This window comes from Aythya fuligula, chromosome 5 (genome assembly GCF_009819795.1).
Source record: "Aythya fuligula isolate bAytFul2 chromosome 5, bAytFul2.pri, whole genome shotgun sequence".
Taxonomy (NCBI): Eukaryota; Metazoa; Chordata; class Aves; order Anseriformes; family Anatidae; genus Aythya; species Aythya fuligula.
Window position 1 is genome coordinate 20,855,816 of NC_045563.1, and position 20,713 is coordinate 20,876,528.

The window sequence follows — 20,713 nt, forward strand, 5'->3', positions numbered from 1 at the left end:
ATGTTCTGAATACTGAGCTTCACGGGGTGAAAGCTCAGTATTTCCCTCTTCTTGTGTAAATTGCTAGTTGCCAGCTGAGGAAAATGGTGAACACAGATGCTTAACCAACTGCTGTTAAGGTGCTCTGCACTGTAGACTCCTTTAGGGAGGGTAGGGGAGGTATTAGATGCTACATCCAACCCAGGGAGCCCCGCTGATTCCTTAAGGCGTGAAGCATATTATCCGGCCCTACAGAGGCATCAGGAGAACAGGATCACATACTAGGCCCACTGTTTCTGGAAGCTGGAGGAATTGGTGACATGATTTTAGCTCTTCTCTGCTGCTCTTTGAAGTGTCCAGGGCTGGTTTTTGCATTTGGGAAGGTTAGGACATACCTTTGTGAATGGGTGCTGGGGAAAGAGATTCCTTGTTTTTTGTGCCCTTACATTTTTGCACACCAGCCATTGTGCTTTGCTTGTTCCAGCAGCACCCAGAAGTACTCATTTTTCTGTTAAAAAGAGGGGAGGAGAGTCTGTGGGGCACAGTGCCTTGCCCATTAGGGTGCCTCAGAAGTCGTGGGATCCGTGTTTGTGTGGAAACTCTGGGGCTCTGGGTGTTGGCCACTCCCTCAAACACACAAATAAACATACTGCTTTCTTTTCCAGAAACCTCAGCGCATTGAACAAAAAATCCTTCCACAGGAAGGTCTCCTCTGAAAGCTTCCTTCTGGACTCTCGCTGCTGGTTTCTCCTTTGCATCTTTCTTACGTGTCAACTATTCATCAATTATGTCTTCAAATAAAAGCACTACGTTTGGCAGCAATAACAGTTACTGGCTGCAGGAGGGGGGGCCACTCACGCAAGGAGCCCAGCGAGGCACCAAAGCACTTTAGAACCAACGCGGCAGAGGTGGAAGAAAGTTGAAAGACAGGTGGAAAAGGGACCTAGGAACTTTGTTCCTGCAGATTATGTCATTTTTGCCTTTTACATGTACATCTTCAAGGACCTCTTAACCTGTATGGGCCTTAATGCTGAAGCCAAATGTAGCTTTAATTGTGCAATTTGTTTTCTATGTCTTGTCCTTTTCTGATGCAATTAATAATTACCCAACAGTATTGGTACCCACAAAATGGTAAACATGCCAGCATTTTGGAAAAGCCACACCGGTGTGATTTATAGCTCTGTGAGAGAGGGAGTGTAGTTGGGGAGCCGTAAAGAACTGATGTTCACAGTGCCTGTCTGGCTGCATTTAGTGAGGGAGCACACTTGGTCCAAAAAATCCTCTCCCCAGGATATTAGGTCATAATTTGTTTTGTCAGCACATACACACAGAACGGGACCTCAGGATGTTTTGTTTTCCATTTCACATGAACTGTAAATATGTGTGACTTTTTAGCACTGTTCCTTTTCAGGAAACAGGAAGTGTTCAGTGAAAGCTCCTTATACCTTTACAGAGCTGATTGACGGCCTGGACTGGGCCCGTGGAGCGTCAACATCAGACAAATCTATTCATAGAACCCGGTTACTTACTGTTACTAAAATTATTTGCTATATGGCTGTTTTATAATATCACACACAAGCATTGTAGAAAGAAATCACTGCCCCAGAATAAGTGAGAAGGACAGGAGCAATATGGGTGTACATGTGTTTGATCATAGGCACTTTTACTGTCAAAGGTCAGAAAGGAGGAAGGATTGTGCCACTGCATTGTTCAAATCTGTTAATAGTCTTCCTTACACCATTTTTTAAAGATTTGCAATATTTCCTGTAGACTGCAGACAATACTAAGCCGTTCTAGTTCCAAGTGGTAAGTACTGCTATATATACAGCCTTAAAATACTTAGTGGTGGTGCCAGTCTGGGCTATCTTTCAATGTAAATGTTTCCAAATTTTTAACTACATTCCTCATCATATTCCCCAAGTAGGGGAAACCTGTTTGTGCTTGATATGTTGAAATAAAACTACACACAACTTTCAGTGGCAGTTTGTCTGAGAAATTATTTGTGTTTGACCATGGTTTTGTGTTTTAAAGCATTTTACAAGCAAACCACTCTTAGGTCATGCTTTTTAGAGGGAAAAAAAAAAAAAAAAAAAAAAAAAAAAAAACCACTACAGGAATAGGCCTAAAAGAATCTCAGATATACACAGTAATTTGGAATAGCAATAGCATGTAGGTACATGGTTAAGCATCTGGCTCAAGCTGTCCATGTCTTAATTATAGTGACTTCCTCAAAGTAGAAATGGTTGCCTGTGACAGTGCATGACTTTCACTTGTCACATGTAAATGTACAGACTTGCCTTAAGAGTTAGAAAACCTTTACATGAAGGGGTTGGCTTGATAATAGGGGCTAGCTGCATGGAGAGAAAACCAAAGCTCTCTGTCATGGACAGGATACAAGCCACCACCCAGAAGATGACATTCTTGTAAGAAACAAATCACAAGTTGTAAGAAGTGAGAGTGATCTCATTATTAGCAAAGTCTCCAGAGAAACAAAGGATTCTTCATCTTTGAAGAATGTCAACGTTTTCAATCCAGATCAGATGCCTTTTTGAAGCACAGCATCCTGTCCATTCCTTTTTCTGAGGAAGTCTGACATACACTATATGCACTTTAAAACTTGGTAGGAGTGGGTCCCCTGGCCCTTACCTAGGGAAGAATGCCCAGTCATTCCTAAGACTTGTTTGGCTACGCGAAGTCCCGTACGGGCCTTAAAAATGTTTGCTCCTAAAGTTGTGCAAACATGTCTACTAATTTCCTGCCTAATTCTCACTTTAAATGCTTCAGCAAGTCAGCACATCTCTGGCTTGTCAGCACAGCCTTCCTTGTCAGACATGCCCCCCTTTGGGACCATGTATTCAAGTTACTGCAAGGAGCCTCTCTTCTTCTGTGGGGATATTTACATGTCAGGTATGTCATATATTCTGGGTTTGAGAACATAGTTACTAGAAGAAAAAAAAAAAAAGTAGTGCTGAACAGGAAGCCATTACTAGGTGTAAGGAATGTTTCGGCACTTCGTGTCAATAGAGGGCTTGAAGGGTAAACCTTGAGCCTCTGATACCTGGGGGGGGTCAGAATAACTGCTAACTGTTGTGACTATTGCATGGGACACTATGCAAGTCTCTGACATCTGGACAAGAAATTAAGGAGAAGGGGAAAGCTGATAGACAACTAAAAGACAAAGCTTGCATGGGACGCTGCGGAAGTCTCTGACATCCGGCCAAGATGGACAAAGGAGAAGGACAAGGAAAAAGCCTGGGAGGAAGACTACGAGCCTTCAGCACGAGAGACCCCCAGAGGGACCCCCGGAGACTGATACACATGTGCCAGTGGGAGGGTTCAGATTCCAGGAACTAATTATAATAACCCTGCCTTATAGGGCTAATGTTAAGATATTGGGATAGTTTTAGAAGCACTAAACATAAGGATAAGGCAAGAATGATTCGATTTTGTATGATTAAATGGCCAAAAGAACCCTTAAGACCCCCCCATGTATCTTGGCTGATATTTGGGTTCACGGAGGACTGGGTCTGTCAGGCTTTGAACATTTATGTTAATAGTAGAATACCCGTGGATCCGGAAGAGAACAAGTATGCTGCAGCCTGGTTGGGACTAACGGAATCGCCCACCATTCCTATATTTAATTTAATTACAAAAAGGAGGATGAAAAAGATAAGGAGGAGAGGGAGTCCCTTGATAACTTGCCTCCTCCATATAACCAACCTTAGAAAATATTTAAAGAAGATTAGGGGTGTCAGGGGCTATACCTTCTGGGGACCCAAACATCTACAGAGCCCTTGTTAAAGTTATTAATAGGTCCCCACAAAGAAGAAGTTTGATTTCTGGTAGATACAGGGGCCGAAATATTGACTATTCAGAATATACCAAGGGGACTCAAAAAAGGGAAAAAGCAAATGTCTGTGGTAGGGGCAAAAGGGGAGTCTTTCCCTGTGTCAATATTAGAAAACGTTGAGGTGGAATCTGAGACCTATGTGGATCTTAATGATCTCTTGCTTGTTTGCTTGTTCCAGAAGCAGAATATAACCTATTGAGGAGGAATTTGATTACCAAAATGGGCTTAAAGCTTATAGGGGAAAATCGGAAAATCCTGTTATATACATTAACAAAAGAAGATGAGGGCGATATAGATCCCCGAGTATGGTATAAGGAAGGGGAACTAGGAAAGTTGGAAATGGAACCCCTAATGGTAGAAATAACAGAACCCCAGAGACCTGTAAGAGTAAAACAGTATCCCATTCCATTAGAAGGAAGGAAGGGATTAAAACCAGTCATAGACTTGCTATTACAAGGAGGGTCTTTAGAACCATGTATGTCCCCCCATAATACGCCTATATTACCCGTAAATAAAGCTGATGGGACATTCGGATTGGTCCAGGATCTAAGAACTGTAAATCGAAGAATGGTGACTAAATTCCCAGTAGTGGCAAATCTTTAAACACTATTAAATTATTTGACCCCATGTTGTGGTTTAACCTGGCTGGCAGCTAAACACCACACAGTCGTTCGCTCACCCTCCCCCCTCCCTCTCTGGGACGGGGGAGAGAAATGGGAAAGTGAAGCCTGTGAGTTGAGATAAAGACAGTTTTTTAAGACAGAAAATAATAATAATAATAATAGTACTAAAAATAATAATGTGCACAAAACAAGTGATGCACAATGCAATTGCTCACCACTCACTGACCAATGTCCAGCCTAACCCTGAGCAGTCCCAGCCCCCCTCCCCCAGCTAGCCACCCCTATATATTGTTTAGCATGACGTCAGATGGTATGGAATACCCCTTTGGCTAGTTTGGGTCACTTGTCCTGGGTCTGTCCCCTCCCAGCTCTTGCTGCACCCCCAGCCTGCCCATTGGCAGGACAGAGTGAGAAGCTGAAACGTCCTTGGTTTGGGGTAAGCACTGCTCTGCAACAATTACAACATCAGCACGTTATCAGCATGTTATAAGACCCTTGTACATTTTTTTTTTGTCACAAATACAAGGAAATCAATTTGGAATAAAATTATATGATGATCTGAATAGAGTCAAATGATCTACTGATGCTTCCTTAGCCGGGGGTAGTGCCAAAAAATGGGGAGAGAATTAATGGCCTCCTGAAAAAATCACACAGCATTATGGACCAGCTACCTGGAACCTGAATGAGGTAGTATCTACCTCATTCAAGAACCTATTTAGAATTTGAATCAAATAATTAGGTTGCAAGCTGTCCTCAAAATTGTAACTAATCAAACAGCGACAGCTTTGGATCTTTTGGCTGATCAATCCACCCAGATGAGGAATGCTATCTTTCAGCATAGAATGGTTTTAGGCTATTTACTAGCAGAAGAAAAGGGAGTGTGTGGAAAGCTGAATGATTCTAATTGTTGTTTACAAATTGATGATAATGGAAAGGTGGTTAAACAGATAACAAAGGAAATTAGACAATTAGCCCATGTCCCAGTACAAACTTGGAAGGGTATGGATTGGGATTTGTTTTCATGGCTGCCTGGTGGACCATGGGTTAAAAGGATGTTATTTTTATTTTTATGTGGTGTAAGGATGTTATTATTTATTTCTTGTATGATACCTTGCTTTACATTATTGATACACCAAATAATAAATAGTACCCAATTTGTGATGACTTCAGTAGAGAAGAAAGGTGATGTGTCAATAATGATGCTTAAACTGATGAAATCCAGCTGTTACTGGCAAAAGTTGAAGAAGAGACACGAATTGAGACTATTAAAAGAAGATGAGGGATTGTAAGGAATGTTTCAGCAATTTGTGTCAATAGAGGGCTTGAAGGGTAAACCTTGAGCCTCTGATACCCTGGGGGGGGTCAGAATAACTGCTAACTATTGTGACTATTGCATGGGACACTATGCAAGTCTCTGACATCCGGCCAAGATGGACAAAGGAGAAGGTCAAGGAAAAAGCCTGGGAGGAAGACTACGAGCCTTCAGCATGAGAGACCCCCAGAGGGACCACCGGAGACTGATACACATGTGCCAGTGGGACGGTTCAGATTCCAGGAACTAATTATAACAACCTTGCCTTTTCTAGAAGTAGTAATGAATATGTATTAGCCTAGGAGCATAAAAACCAGCCACCTGATGTAATGTGTGTGTGTGTTGGAGGAGCCCAGACTCCCCGTGCACCCAGCACTGTTTGCTTGCCTTTTATTGACCCCATAAATAAATCTTATAAAGCTAAATTGTCTCAGAATTCATAACGCTAGGTGAATGTTTAAAATTCTTTGGATCCTTTCCATTTTACAAAACTGTGTGCCCACAGGGATTTTACTAGGATTTGTTACTGCAGTCAAATAAACCAAATGTTACCAAGAGAGGAGCGGTTCAATGAAAGAAACTATTAACCTATATAAACTAATTACGCATCAGCAGAAGAGAAGTATTTACTGCCACAAGGGATTAAAAATAATCCTAAAAGGAAAATTCTCTGCATCCTTGTGCTATTAATTTTAATCCAATTTCAACATCTGGAGGTGAATGTTCCTACGTGCATGTTATGTGCATGCAGAGGATGAAAACTTTTCTTGAAGAAACTCATGGCTGTTGCTATCTCTCTCAGAGCAATACCTGCTGTTGAAAAAAATTAGAAGTCTTTGGAGGAATAAGAAAACCCGGTTATGCAGCCAGTTTGTGCGGGTTTTTTTTTGAAAAATTCCCCTTCTGCCCTCCTTTTTGTGGTCAGCAAGTAGCCCTTTAGAAGCCAGACGTGAGCTCTTGGGTGGAGCCGAGCCGTTTCCTAAAGTTTCCTCTTGCTCGCTGTCGGCATGAAGCACGCCACCAGAATATGTACTACCGCTCTATCCTCACTTCTATCCTCTTTTCCTCACTTTACTCGCAGTGGGGCCACTCCCTTCTGTGCTACCTGGCTGCCCGTCTTGCCTTTGCAAATCAGCGCTTCGGCAAAGGAAAAGGGTGGCAGGCAGCGGGGCAGAGCGGGGGCGGGACGCCCCGGGGCGGATAAAGGGGCGGTGGCACCACCTCCTGCTCCGGGTGAGCAGCGGCAGCGCAGGGAGGAAGCGCTTGGGTGCCGCGATGGGAGGCAGGGCGGTAGGGCTGCTGCTGGTGAGTGCGAGACCTGGCCCCCAGCTCTTTCTTTTTGGGGTGTATGGGGAGGGGAGAATCTTCCTTCTCTGGGAGCCGGGCGTCCTGCCCCGTGCGGCTTTCCGCCTTGGCTTCCAGCAATCACTTTGGGAACTCGCTTTTACTTCGTACTCGCCGAGGGTGCGGGGTAGTTCGCAAAGTGCTCCTAAGCCTCGGGAGGCGAACGGGGCCGGGGCGCTCACCGGGTCGCGGCTCTGCTCTCCGTCGGGGGAAGGTCTGGGGGCAGCAGCCAGTCTGAAGAGCGCCGCCGTCCCGCTTACCAAGAGGGTGGTTTTGTGAACCCCGCCGTTACCGGGCAGGCTTTGAGTGTCCCGCGAGGAGAAAGTGGGAAGAGCGGAGCTGCGGGCGGGCGAGCTCTAAATCCGCTGCTTACGGGGCAGAAGTGGAGCTGCTGCCTTCCTGCTGCCGTCCCCGGGCCCAAACGCCTTGTGCCCGGGTGCCACCACTGCCCGGGGCCGCCTCTCCTTGGCGCTTCGGGCTACCATGGTCGCACAGGATTTCTTTCAAAAAGAAAGAAAAAGTTTCTCTCTTTTTTTTTTTTTTTTTCTCCTCCTGGTGAGCCTGTAGTTAGGGTAAGGTTGTTGCCGATGACTCATTCACTTGTCTTCCGAGGACGATTAGAGCCAGTGAGAAACGTGTGGAAATTCCTTGGGCGTATCCGTTTTATTTTTTTTTCTCAAAGGCGGACTTCGACTCTTCTAAGATAGGCCGAGGGTGAGTGGAACAAATCCCTCGCACCAGGCAGAAACCTCAGCCTCTGGAATTTGCTTGTAGTGAGTTAGTGAAAAGAACAGAAGTTAAAATGGAGCTGGGGGACTTGGGCAATAATTTCCTGAAACGTTTCAGCTGCTGCTCTGGAACCGTGTGGTGCTGCTCTAACTCATCCTTTGTGATTGTAATTACTGCTGTGAACAGCGCACTTAGCAGAAATTAGTTTGGGTTTCCTTTGTGGCTTCCCATGAACACCTGAATACGTTTTCAAGTCTTTACAGGAACATCTCCCCAAGATTGCTATCCTGTCCTGGCAGGTTGAATCACTTAAACACCTGTCTGTCTTTGCTGTAGGTTACACTGTTGATAATGTCTGGAAACAAAGCAGAGGACTGTGGAGAGGAAGAATACTGGCACAAAGGTCTCTGCTGTGTCTTGTGCCCGGCAGGTAAGACTTTAGACAGACAGTCTCCATGCTCCCCATCTGAGGTGGTTCGTTGTTGTTAGACTCTGGCTGGTGGAATTGTAAGCCCAGTTAATGCTGTGATGGCTTCTTGGTGCTGGACTCCATTTTAAGTGAGAGCATTTTGCGTAATACACTGTGAGCGATATCTTGGCAGCTGTTCAGAAAACCTCTGCCTGCTCTTTGAGATGAAGAGTTCAAAGTCAGGTTGCTTTTTGTGTTTTGTGGCTCATGATGGTCAGTGAGCCCAGGGGAATTTTGATTTCCTCTGGGAGAGTTTGGTATGTGGAACTTTGCTTTGCTGTGTTCTACCTGCCTTGTTCAATGTGTGCAGTGAAGTCTTCTTTGTGCCAAGAAGTGCACTGGCCTTGGATAGTATCACAAGGCTATCTGTTGTATTTGAAGAGCCTTCAGATGAAGAAGGGATCTGCTTGTTACTCTTTTTTTTTTTTTTTTTTTTTTTTTTTTGTATAAGCAATTCTCTCCATGTCTGCCATACACCCCTTCCAGTGAGGTGGTGCTGGCTGAAGAAGTGACACTGAGCTGCTGCAGTGAATCCTGTGTGCTTCCTGGTGTGTCCCAGTGCAGGCCTGCCTGGCTGCCTTCTTTGCCACTGCCCCTTGTCTGAGCAGCAAGCTCAGGTGTGCCTCCTGGGTGTGCTGCGTCACACAAGTTCCCGTGTGACATACTGCTTCCTTGCAAGGAAGGGTTGGACTTTGACCAAAATGGTTTTATTTTTGTAACATCTTGTGGTAACTTGTATGCTACAGAATACCTTGAGAGTGCTGCTGCTGGTTCTTCTCTTCCACAGGTACCTATGTTTCTCAGCACTGCACTACTCCACACTCAAAAGGAAGCTGTGTCTCTTGCACCAAAGGGGAAGACTACACTGCTCATGCAAATGGCTTGGATGAATGCTTGCTGTGCAGACAGTGCAGAGATGGTACCACAGTTTCATTGAAACCTTAACCCTTGTGCCCTGAATTTAATGCAGAAAGCCTGATGCTCTTTTTTTGCAATTCTGGTTATTGAGAATAACAAAGTTGGGGGAAAAATGTTGCCTTTATGGCCAGGGTATAACTTAAGCACAGTTGTATAGAGCTATAACTTTTATACTAATTTTTTAACTCTTACTTTTAGATCAAATAACCTTGAGAGCCTGTACTCCCACGCATGACACTGAATGCCAATGCAAACAAGGATATTTCTGCCCTGCTGAGGGCTGTGAAATATGTCAAAGATGCAGTAAAACGTAAGTTCAATAATGAACATAAGCAACTCCTTTCATTCTAGTGAACTTAAGAGCTGTGGCCCAATGTGTGTTAATACCTACCACATCACTTCAACTGTATAATTCCCTCAAAGCCAAATAGCATTATTCATGTATTTAAATTCTAAATGTCAAAATACATGAGGCTGAGATCCAGATGATACAGACCTTTGGTTCCACTGTGCTTGTTGCTTATGCCTGTGTGCTTACATGCGTTGTGTCTTCAGATTAGCATTTCCCCACATGCACAATTGAATAAGCATTGTAGCAACCACTGCAGAACTTCAGGAGGTAGAACCACTTGTTGAGGAAAACTCATTATGCACAAATAATGCATCCACTGCATGTGTTGTTGGTGTTTGGTTGTTTGCTTTTTTTTTTTTGCTCTACTTAAAGGCTAACATATATAAGCTGTTTTGCTTCTACTTAATTTTATGAGGTATTGGGTTATTTAAAAGGTGCATTTCTAACAAATCTGTTCATGCATGTTCGTGTCTCTAAGCTCTGCCTGAACATGAACAGGTTTAGTATATCACTCTAGAAATGTTGATACAACTGTTTTGCCATCCACTTCAGGTGTCCAGAAGGGAAGGAAATCATGCAGAATTGCAATGCTACGATGGACCTAGGATGTGGCTTACCTGATCAAGGTCTGGAACATAAATACCACATGGCTTGGTCTGTTGGGTGTGTGAATTCTGGCTAATAACACAGAAACAGTCTGTAAAAACAGTGGTTTGAACTTCTTCTGTACCATACTTAGGACATTCTGTATTAAGTAATTCCCAGACCAACACAGAAGTTCTCAAAGGGGTTGGGGAAGACAAAACCATCTTAAACTTCACCTCAAGCAAAAGAGCACTTACCTTGGTGAAAAGCTATATGTATTGCCAGAGTTTTCAGAGTTGCAACATCCTCACTGTTAAGTTAGGACCAGCACAAGCATCTCGTTGTTGTTTAGCGTGTCTGAGAAGCTGTGTGTAGTGTGACTTCCCTCTTCTGCTGACTAGAGAAGGAAGGAATAGGCCCTACCAACACTATAGCACATCAACCTGCTATCCTTCGCATACGTTTTCCACTTAAATATTTCTCTTGAAAGCCTTGTAGAGTTTGCTTTGCAGCTCTGTACAGAATCCCGCACTGCTACTGGGATAACAATGTGCAATGCAAACCAGTACTTGGAATCAGGTCAGTTGGTAGTCCCAGTGCCTTTTCTAGGACAGGCTAGCTGGGTCCTTATACTAGTGTGGAGTTTAGGTTGTTCTATAGTGTGGCAGGGAAGAATTGTACTTCAGGATGTCATGTGGGGACTACTTCAGTATTTCAGGCACTGATTTTATTCCTTTTCCTTTGCAGGGAACACTTCTCTTATTTGGATTTTTGCAATTATTTCAGTGGTTCCTGTTTTGGTGGTGGTGGTGTTTATATTTAAAAAGCTGAGACGTGATAAAGGTAACTTTTCTTGATTACTACTCATAAACTTTCCAGAACTAGGCAGAGCATGCACTAAGACTATTGTTTCGGTGTTACTTCATAGAGGATCTGTTTAATAGATAAGCTCCCACTTGTTTAGCCTGTGATTCAGTTAAGTAACTCTAGTAAGATGGAGACCAGTTTTGTTCAGTAAATAAAATGAATAAGCTTTAACTGAACAACTCTGGCCTTAAAGACTAGCATAGGGTCCTTTAAAATGAACCTCCACACACCTAATTGCATTGTATTGGCAAAGAGTGAGGAAAACCCTGTGCATGAGCTTAGATGTGTGAGACAAGAAGTATCAACTAATTAGATAATTTTTCACTCATTGTATTTGGCTGTAGAGTATTTTTTTTCAATATATCACTGCCCTTGCATCATTTCAGTCTCTTAATGTGAATGTTAGGTTGGTTAGCCCTATATGAATGCACATAGTTGTGTGGTTTTTTTTAGTGAGGATGGATATCTTCTGCTGAGAAATACTTTTTTTCCATTACTGCATACTAGACTATTTTTGCAACCAATTTAGTTAGATGATATTGGAAGCACTTCTGAATTTCAAAGGTAAACTTTGTTCAAATCATGACTTACTGCATGTATTGCAGTCAAATTTTCTGCCTCATTTTGTATTGCAATAGCCCATGAGAATGCTAAGAAGCATAGGCTGGGGAGGTGCAGGAATTGGGAATCCTTTCTTTTGAAAGAGGGGCTTAAAATCCAAACTGTATCTTCATGTCTATATTTCACAGTTTCACTGTGTGACGGCACAGTGTTTCCACTGTAGGTGGAAGCTAGGGGACATTTGGACATTTCAAGGAACTAAATGGCTTGTAGCAGACCTTTCAATTTGTGTAAAGAAGTTCTATGTGTAAGTCTTGTATGAAATTTAATTTGCAGCAGTTCCTAGTAAGTCTCCTAATGTTAATCTTATTTTTCAGCCACTTCACCTGACAAAGTAGAAAAAAGCCTGGTAAGTATATAATGGATACACTGTTTTATCTGAAAGCTTTGTGCAGCTAAGCTGTTACAGCTTTTAATTATTGTCTTGCTGTAGATGTCTGGTAGGGTGTGTTCCTGAGATGTAACAAGCCCTGATTCACATAGGGCCTCATGCAGTACTTATTTGTACGCATCCAGTGGAATTGGCCTCTCTAGTACTTGTATTGAAAACATTACAGAGCCTGTGGCCAAAATGTTTTGAAAGTGGAAAAATTGAGATGAAGCACCAGCTTTCACTGCGAACTTTGGCCAAGTGGTGCCTTGATTCAACTAGTTCTCTGCTGCTTCAGGCTTATAATCCCCAGGGAATGACAGCTATCAACTTCCTGTGTGATGCTTCATACAAAATGCAAGGAAAGCTACAATACTAATCCTTAAGATTACTTCTCTTGATCCAGCAGACAAAGTGACAGTGTCCTGCCTTTAAACTGATATCTCAAGCTACAGACCAGGACCTTGTAGTCCAATGTCTTTATCACAGGCTGTCCCATAAGTCAAGGGGCTCAGAGAACACTAGTTCAGAAGTATATCCTGAAAAGTGTTTACCATGCTAAGGCTGACACATGTTTCACTGTTAAAGCTAGGTTTACCCTGGCCTCTTGTGGTCAAAGACTACTTCAGAATCTTACAGTTACACATGGTCAACAACACCCTTAATATGCTCCAGCTTTTTGGGCCACCCCTGAAGCTGTCAGGCAGTTGGACTTCCATGATCTTTGTAGGCCCATTCCAACTGAACTATTATTGCTAGTCTTGTATTTAGCAAGAGGAAGCTAGACTAGTTAAGTACTCCTGTATTTAGCTTTTCTATTTAGAATTTATAGTCTTAACTGCTCAGCAAGGCAGAAATGAGCTTGATCTTCTGACTGGTGTAGTTAATCATGCATACCATCAAGTTCTAAAATATCTTTTGAAGATAAGAGATCTTTAAGGACCCAAAGTCTTCTCATAACACATGTAGCACATCCTTCCCCTGCTACTTTCCTTGTTCCTCACCCAAAGCAAGTAGTACTCTGTGCATGAGCTCGTCTAATTTACCAGTAAAATAGTTCAAGCAATTAAATGTATTTTAACTCACATATTTGAAAACCGAAGGAATGGTGCTGAAAAACCAGTTAAAAACTTTACCTTAAACTTTTCTCTCTTTTTAAGGTCCATAAGTGGCTCAAATATCTGAATCGCCCATTGGGTTTTGTTGGGTTGTCTCTTTTCCCACATCCTGGCCAGATTCACAGTGTTTCATATATTCATAGAAGCTGATGAAGGAACATGACAGAAAACCTGGTCAGAGTTGTGTAGCATAGGAATAGGTGGACGCTACATTTTGAATAAACTGTAGTAGAAAAATATAATCACAAATGGTGCACGGTGACATTTAGCTCTGAAATAATAATACTATCACAAAATACTACTATCATGAACTTAAGTTGTAATACCTGTGTACTTGTGCTACTGTAACAGTTTATTTGGAGAGTTGCATTCTGATATGTTCCTGAGACCAGTTACTTTGGCACCAGCATACTGTCCTTCCAAAGAAGTACCAGTGAACTTACACTGCTGTAAAATATATATATTGCTCCTATGTTATTTCCACACTGCTGTAAAATATATATATTGCTCCTATGTTATTTCCTTCCAAAGTTGATCAGTTACATTAGCCATGCTGTAAACCTTCAGTCACTAGGTTACCTATTTAAGAACTGTCCTGTACAAATCGAAGCAGCTTGTTTAACCAGTTTGCACCCTCAAAGTGAATTCAAGGAGAATGGTGTACAACTGTGTGCTGAGTGGGGTAGTGTCATATCCCTGCCTACCCATGCTGGTGACATGGTGATGTCACATATGGGTCATTGACCTTGTGCAAACAGAAATCACATGGGCTTATGCAGGAACTGCACCTTAAATTCAAGTCACGCTGCAGAAACAGTAAATACTTGCCCTTACTTTCTACTTCTAAAATAAATAATAATTAAAAAAAAGCTGCCTAAAACTTTCCACTTTCAACATAAACTGATGTTCTAGATATATCCTGGTTTGCTTCATCCTTGCACTGTTCTTTGTGGGTCACCATCAGCCTGAGGTGAACTTCATGGCATAGGCTTATTTAACGTATTGATATACTGGAAATGATGCTTCCCTCCCTAAAGCTATGTAGTGTACTCCGATACTCACTTTGAACAAAGTTGATTGTGTGAATTTGAGGAAAAGTAATTAAGCAAAAAACAACAAACAAACACAAGTTCATACTTTTACATGGAACTGATACCACTCTATCAGCTCAGCAAAAGCTCTGAGAGCATTAGCCTTCACACAACAACGGGCTTGAGGTCACTGTTAACAGGCTGCTAGGTCAGCTTGGCTTGGGTGCACCACAGCAACTTAATTCCTTCCTGCCTTAGCAGTAGTATGTACTTCCAGACCCAGAGATGTTGCAAGCACTAATACATGCCAGTGGAAACCTTGAGGAAAAAAATTGTTTGTTGTGGGGGTAGCCTGTGAGCCTTACCACATAGCCTGGTGGGAGCAGAACAGCCAGCAAGATGAAGGTTTAGGCTTTGAAACCATTTGAAAGTTGTGGCTTCTACATGTTTTTCACCTTGACAAATCAGCAGCTCTATTACTTCTTTGACATCTGGTGATTTCAAGTATTCTGTTTCCTAAACTGTTCTTGAAGACCTACCTATGAAATATCTCCTAAATAATTTTCTTTTTCTTTACAGGCATCTGAGGGTAGTGCTGAAAGCCTATTTTTATCAGAAGTGACAACTGAAAATAATGCAGATAACCCAGATGGTGAAAACTCTGTTAGGAGTCCAGAGGACCAGGAACAAGCTAGTGTTAATTTGAATGTAACATGCCAATCACCAGAGGAAAACAGTGTTGCGCCTTCTGGGAGGGGCACAATCCTGCAGAGTTTGAGGTGTTCCATACAAGATTGGTGGAAGAAGATCACTTCGGACACTTCATTATCTGCAAAAACTGGGCCGAATCCTGCTTTTTACCAGAATGCGCAATCTAAAGGATTGAGTGCTAGGATGCCAGCAAATCCTATGGTAAGTTGGGGGGAAAAAAATCTCATAGTATGTTCTCTAATATGTGTAATTTGAGCTGATTTCTTAACTATTCCCTGAGTAATAGATGGTGGGATAATAAGAAATAGGAACCTTTTGTCTTAAAGATATGATAGATATCTTTATAGATATCCCAAGATATCACACACAGAGAGTGATATCTTGGGAAAGCAGACTTCAGTCCATCATTTAATGTGCTGTGCCTCTCCCATCTTCCCGTTCAGTATTGACCCAGAAGCCATTCTTTAGCAATAGCACCAAATACGTTGTTTTGTTGCTTCACTTACAAGTTAGTAGCACAGCTGTTCTCAGCTGTACTGTACAATCTGACCTGCCCCATTATTGGCATGTGTATTATGAAAGTAAACTATCAAATAGCTCAGGAATAACTTTTAAGTGAATCAAGTGTTCTGGCACGCTAGAAGTAATGGTCCAACTTTGTATTACAGGTACGAGAACAAAAATATCAAATAACTGTTAAAGATCTCTCTCAAAAAGGTAAGCATCCTATAAATGGTCAGTACTTTGATTTTTTTTTCTTGTTGACTTTAGTCTATATAAGCAATAGAGTGATTTGCGACTATTGCTTAAAGATATAAGGCTTTCAGTTAATTGTAAAATACACTGTAACACGATTATTACTGCATTTAAGAAAAGTTTCAATCACTGTGATGATGGATTGATCTACTTTAAAATATGTCTTTTCTGGCAGTGTAATGCAGTCATGCTTTTAAGAATAAGCAGGGTACAGAATTTGTTTGCATGTTTTAAACAAGTCTGTGGTGCAGCAGTGGGATACTGCCTTAATGACTGAGGTGTAGGTCAGAACAGGAAGTCTTTCTGTCAAATCTCTGCTAAATGAAAGACTGCATCAAAGCCATGCATGCGTACTAGTAACTAATATGTTGATGTGCTGAAATGGCCAAGTGATGGGCTTTGCTAATGCTGGTCTTGCTGTGGCAAAACTGTACTGTTAGCTGAGTGAGGTGGTTAAGGGCTACTGTTGAGTAGCCTTATTAAGAGTAAGCAGAAATATGCAGTCCCCAAAACCACCTTTACTGAATGGTGTTTCATCTGAAGAGACTACTTCTGAGATATGTAGAGTGGTATCTTTAGCTTCTTAAGATAAATAGGGAACCTATTTGTCCTTCTGCTTCTTAAGTCCCAAACCTAGCCTTGCTGCTACTGTTTGGTCTGCACATGTGTTTGCTAAAAAGTAATTGGAAAATGTGTATATTAACTGTGGAAAAAAAAAATCTGTATTTTAGAACCTAAACTAAGTGTTTTCTTTTTTTTTTTTTTTCCTCTCCCCAGAACTGAGAGATTGCTTTTGGGCTTTCATAAAAGAAGTACCAGTGAAAAAATGGAGGCGTCTTATGAGAACTCACCTGAAAGAAAATGATATTGATAAAATTATTTATGACTGGCCTAATGACACAGAAGAACAATCTTACCAGATGCTTCTCATCTGGAGAAACACACTGGGAGAGAAACAATCTATTATAAAGTTACTGGATGAGTTAAGGTATCTAGATACCAAGGCTTACGATAATGTAATGAACACTTTAACAAGTAATAACATTGTAAGTAAAATAGTAGCTACAGATTAACATTTTCAATTAACTTAAGAAATGCTCCTGTATACATATATACAAACTTCCTATAATTAAGGATGACAAAAACTGCTCACAGAAGTGGCAGTGTGGATGTGATGCCCTCACCATCCTCCAGGGAGTCAGAAGCGATTAAGTCGATGCTTAATCGTGACACAAGCTCCGTTTGCAACTTTGACTAAGGTGCTTTTTGAGTTGTACTGTATGAAACTCAAGCCCTGGACGGCAAATTGGGAGCAAGAAGCTTCAGTTTGCATTTCCTTCACGAGGCTGTGAAGAAGGACCCTTCCTCCGTGTGCTGTATGGACCTGGGCGCTCTGCGAGACCAGAGCGCCTGCTGTTGTTTTTGACAGAACCGCATTTTTGTTTACGAAGTAATCGCGTTTTGTTTGTGGTGAGAGCACGCGGTATGCGAAGAAGCGTTCTGTTTCTGAAATAAAAAGTCTTTAAAAGCAAAAAACTGAGGCTGGCTCGGGGGCAGTGGTCGCTGAGGCGCTGCCTCAGGGGCTAAAATGGCGGCGGGCGAGGTGAGGCGACGGCACGGCGCGAGGCGGCGGCTGCCGTTACCGCGGTGACGGCGGGGAGGCGGTCGGAAGTAACGTAGAGCGGGCGGGGCGGGGCGGGGCGCCGCTTCCGGGCACGCTGTTGCATCAGCTCGGCAGCGAGAGAAGGAGGAGGAGGCGGCGGGATGGCAGCGGCCGCGGCTGAGCCGGGTAAGGCGCGGGGCCGGGGCGGCGGGGCCCGGTGAGGCGCGGGGGAGCGCCCGCCGGGACTGTCACGGCGCCCTGACGGCGGGGTGATGTCACGGCCGGCCGCTGTCAGGGCGTCAGGTGGGCGCCGTGACGTCACGCGCCGGGCTGGGGGGGGGGGGGGGCGTTTGCCCTGGGGCGGTGTCGCTCTGGGGCGCAAAATGGCGGGGGGCGGCGGGGCGCGAAATGGCGGCGGGGAGGGGGACGCGGGGCTGCCGCTCAGCGCGGGCTCCCTGAGACGGGGGGCGCCTGCTGCCGGCCGGCACTGGGGCTCCCCGGCACCTGCACTATTCACCCACTGTTCTCCTTATCTCTGCCTGTTCTCCCCTGAACTCGGCTCTGAACTTTGGCTTTTTCCAGAGATTTTTTTTTTTTTTTTTTTTTTTTTTTTTTTTTTTTTTTTTTTGTGGCCGTGTTTTAATGACGGGTTGCGCTGCCTTCCATATGGAAGGAGGGCTGGGGTAGTCCTGTAATTTTTGGCACTACTGTAGCAAATGGGAACTTGGCGTACCAGTCGTACAAGTGTGAAATACCATCATGGTGTGTAAGGGTTTAGACATTTCTGTCATTCCTGTTAAGGATCTGTAGATTCAAAGATTTTGTCCCTTTTTTCTATGTGCTTATCGCAGGTAATGTTCCTGTGCAAGAGAGTCCAAAAATACTTGTATTTTTCAAAGGACTGTCTTCCTCAGATGTATCATCAGTATTTTGTTTAAGGGGTGTTAGTGGGAGGACACCAAAGGCTCATTTCAGGAGTACTTTAAGAAATGTTTCAGTTAAACTTAATGGGCAAGTAGCCATTGGATTGCAACTATTGCATTTGGTTTCAGTTTGGGAGAAATGAAAGTGGAACGAGGGGGGCCGAAGTGAACAGGACTGAGAAGCTCTTCTGTGGCAGGCTACTCCCATCCTAAAAATCCTAGTTCTGCTAAAAGCCTCTTGATCCCACTGTGTGAGTCTTGAAAAGTCCTCTTCTTTCTCTCTAGTTTCGAGCCATAACCTATTCCCCAGTTTAAGACCACAGTAATATTGACACGTTACAGTTATCTCTTATTAATCGTTTTGTTTTGCGAAAGCCTGGTTGGAAAAGAAATATTCAGAAAAGCTTAAGGGTCTTCATTAGAGAATGTGTCTGCAGAAATCCTGGAGCATTTCAGCTGACTTCTAAGTATGACTGACAAGGTTAGCAGGTTCAGGGATGCCCAGGGAGACTAATTTTTTCCTGAAGCAAAGTAACTCCCTGTTTTTATTTAATCTAGTTTACTGCCTGCTTTATGGCTTTTTTGTATTTACTCTGCTGTCAACTCCTTCAAGGAACATAGCTCTTTGGAAGAACGTTTTCTTTTTCATTTTCAGGTTAATAAAAGAGAACAGTTTCCATCAAATTTGATACTGTGTAGGTTTCGCATTGTCAACTTTGAAAGCTGTTTTATTTACAAATAAAATGCAGAAACAATCTTATGCCTTTGAGTCTGCGTGTTGCTGCAGTCTTCCAGACAAATTCCTAGTGTCCTCCAGCAGTCAACAAAGCATTCTGTATATGGAAGGAAGAATGTGTGACAAATTATATTGTCCAAACTGTGCACCGGTAATTACTGTATGAGAACTGTATTAATGTCTGCAGTGGAATTTTTTGGAAACAACATTTTAATGCTGGGAGAGTGTCACATTAGTAATATTCATTCTTGGGATTTTTGAAGGTTATTTTGCTCCCTCTCCAAGACTCATGCTCAGTGCTTGTTTTCTGAATGGGGCTGCCCTTGAGTGATGTCTTGGTGTCTTTGGATCATTCCATTCACGTTAGTTAACAACGAGCGTTATGCAACAGCTTTGTGGTACTCCTGCTTTTTTTGCTGTCAGGAAGACACTTCCTAATGCTGTTGAGTAGCAGCAACTGTAATTTTTGTTTTAGGAGGAAAGAAAAAAGGATGATTCAAGAGAGAGGCTGATTTTTAGCCTAGTTTCCTAAAGCAGGCGGGCTAGGAGACTTGGTCCTATATGGTCCACTAACCCTTCTCCCTCAGTAGCTTTTGAATCCATCAGTTGGTATTAAATTCAACAGTGGGATGCCTCTTTGAATGCGGTTGCCAGACTGAGCAAAGGTGGGTTGGAGATATAAGAGAGGCTGGAGATACTGAAGTGTATGGGGAGAGGGGATGAAGCACTTAAGAGACACCAGGAAATTTCTTCAGTGGGAGTGTGTTACGAATTAAAGGTACTGTGAGACTCATGGGCAGGAATTGAGCGTGCAGGATGTAAATCACAGGAAAAAAAGCTGTGGATTTTCTACTCCTGTTTTTAGTAGTGATATCAATGAAGCTGGAACAGACTTCTATGTAAAGATAATTTTGACTGAGTTCTTTCACATAAAGAAGTGACACTACCTCCCTGTGGTTTGTTGCCTTCCAAATACAGTGCTGCTGTATTCATTCTTTCTTCCCAGGAGAATGCCCTGTGGTTCAGAAGAAGAGTTTTTGTTCTGTTAGTGCAATCCAAGTCGGAGCTACTCACATGAATGCCAGCAGTGGGAATGATTTTGTTCTCTATATATTGAAATGGGATGCTCGCATTGGCACTGATCACTCAGCACTTTTTCCAACACAGCAGATGTGCTTGTATTTCTCAGTCTGACTGGAGCGTAGCTGAGTACAACCCTGCTAGCTGTATGCTAGTTGTCATGGTTTGAGAAACAGCCATCAGTTTAGAAAAGGAAGTTTGGAGCTCAGTGGAGCCTGTGAAACCAGCGTGGGGAACTCATATTTGTGCAGAAAGCTTGCTGGGAGCTCAAGACTGTTGTGGCCCAGCTGCTGCAGCACCTTGAGAAACCCTCCAACATCTGCCCAGGTGTGCTCGTGCTGCGTGGCTCTTGCCCGGTGTGTAATCACAGGCGGGGAGTTCGGGATGAGTTTGAGTCAGTGATCCGTCTCAACAAAAAGACATCCTCCTATGAGGTCCCCTGGGCTAACTGGTTTCTTTGATGTGTTGCACTTTAAAGTCTGCTGCTCTTACACCGAGACATAACGTCAAACTGTATAATTTCAGGTATTAATGCATACGCCAAGAGTGTTCAAAGTAATTTTGTCTGCTCTGCTTATCAGGGCTGAACTGGTACCAGCGATCACAGGCAGTGTTTGCTACCTCTCCTCACTAAATGTAGCATGTATAGGTTCTGTCATATTTCTTTTATTTGTGTGTTAGTTTGTACAACTTCTCTTTTAGATCGGTTTATAGATGTGGTTGGAAAGCACTTACA

General features: G+C 43.0%; 3 protein-coding genes across 6 annotated transcripts in view; all 3 read left to right on the forward strand.

Annotated features, from left to right (window-relative positions):
• OSBPL5 (oxysterol binding protein like 5) overlaps positions 1-1,961 on the forward strand; it is a 130,692-nt gene extending 128,731 nt beyond the window's left edge. For all 3 annotated transcript variants that reach the window (XM_032188467.1, XM_032188466.1, XM_032188468.1), the window contains exon 22: positions 645-1,961. In XM_032188467.1, coding sequence (XP_032044358.1) covers positions 645-780 — 136 coding nt within the window. In that variant the 3' untranslated portion in view covers positions 781-1,961. The remainder of the gene's footprint in view (positions 1-644) is intronic.
• Positions 1,962-7,027: 5,066 nt separating this feature from the next.
• LOC116489530 (tumor necrosis factor receptor superfamily member 10A-like) lies at positions 7,028-17,077 on the forward strand. The gene is made up of 10 exons (XM_032187957.1): positions 7,028-7,069; positions 8,174-8,267; positions 9,094-9,225; positions 9,423-9,534; positions 10,129-10,202; positions 10,909-11,004; positions 11,967-11,998; positions 14,748-15,080; positions 15,548-15,596; positions 16,413-17,077. Exons 1-10 carry the CDS (start codon positions 7,040-7,042, stop codon positions 16,706-16,708), a joined length of 1,248 nt encoding a protein of 415 aa, XP_032043848.1. The 5' UTR covers positions 7,028-7,039; the 3' UTR covers positions 16,709-17,077.
• Positions 17,078-17,341: 264 nt separating this feature from the next.
• CARS1 (cysteinyl-tRNA synthetase 1) overlaps positions 17,342-20,713 on the forward strand; it is a 33,276-nt gene continuing 29,904 nt past the window's right edge. Inside the window, exon 1 of one of the 2 annotated variants that reach the window (XM_032188256.1) lies at positions 17,342-17,424. In XM_032188256.1, coding sequence (XP_032044147.1) covers positions 17,400-17,424 — 25 coding nt within the window. In that variant the 5' untranslated portion in view covers positions 17,342-17,399. The remainder of the gene's footprint in view (positions 17,425-20,713) is intronic. The other variant, XM_032188257.1, reaches the window with a different exon arrangement.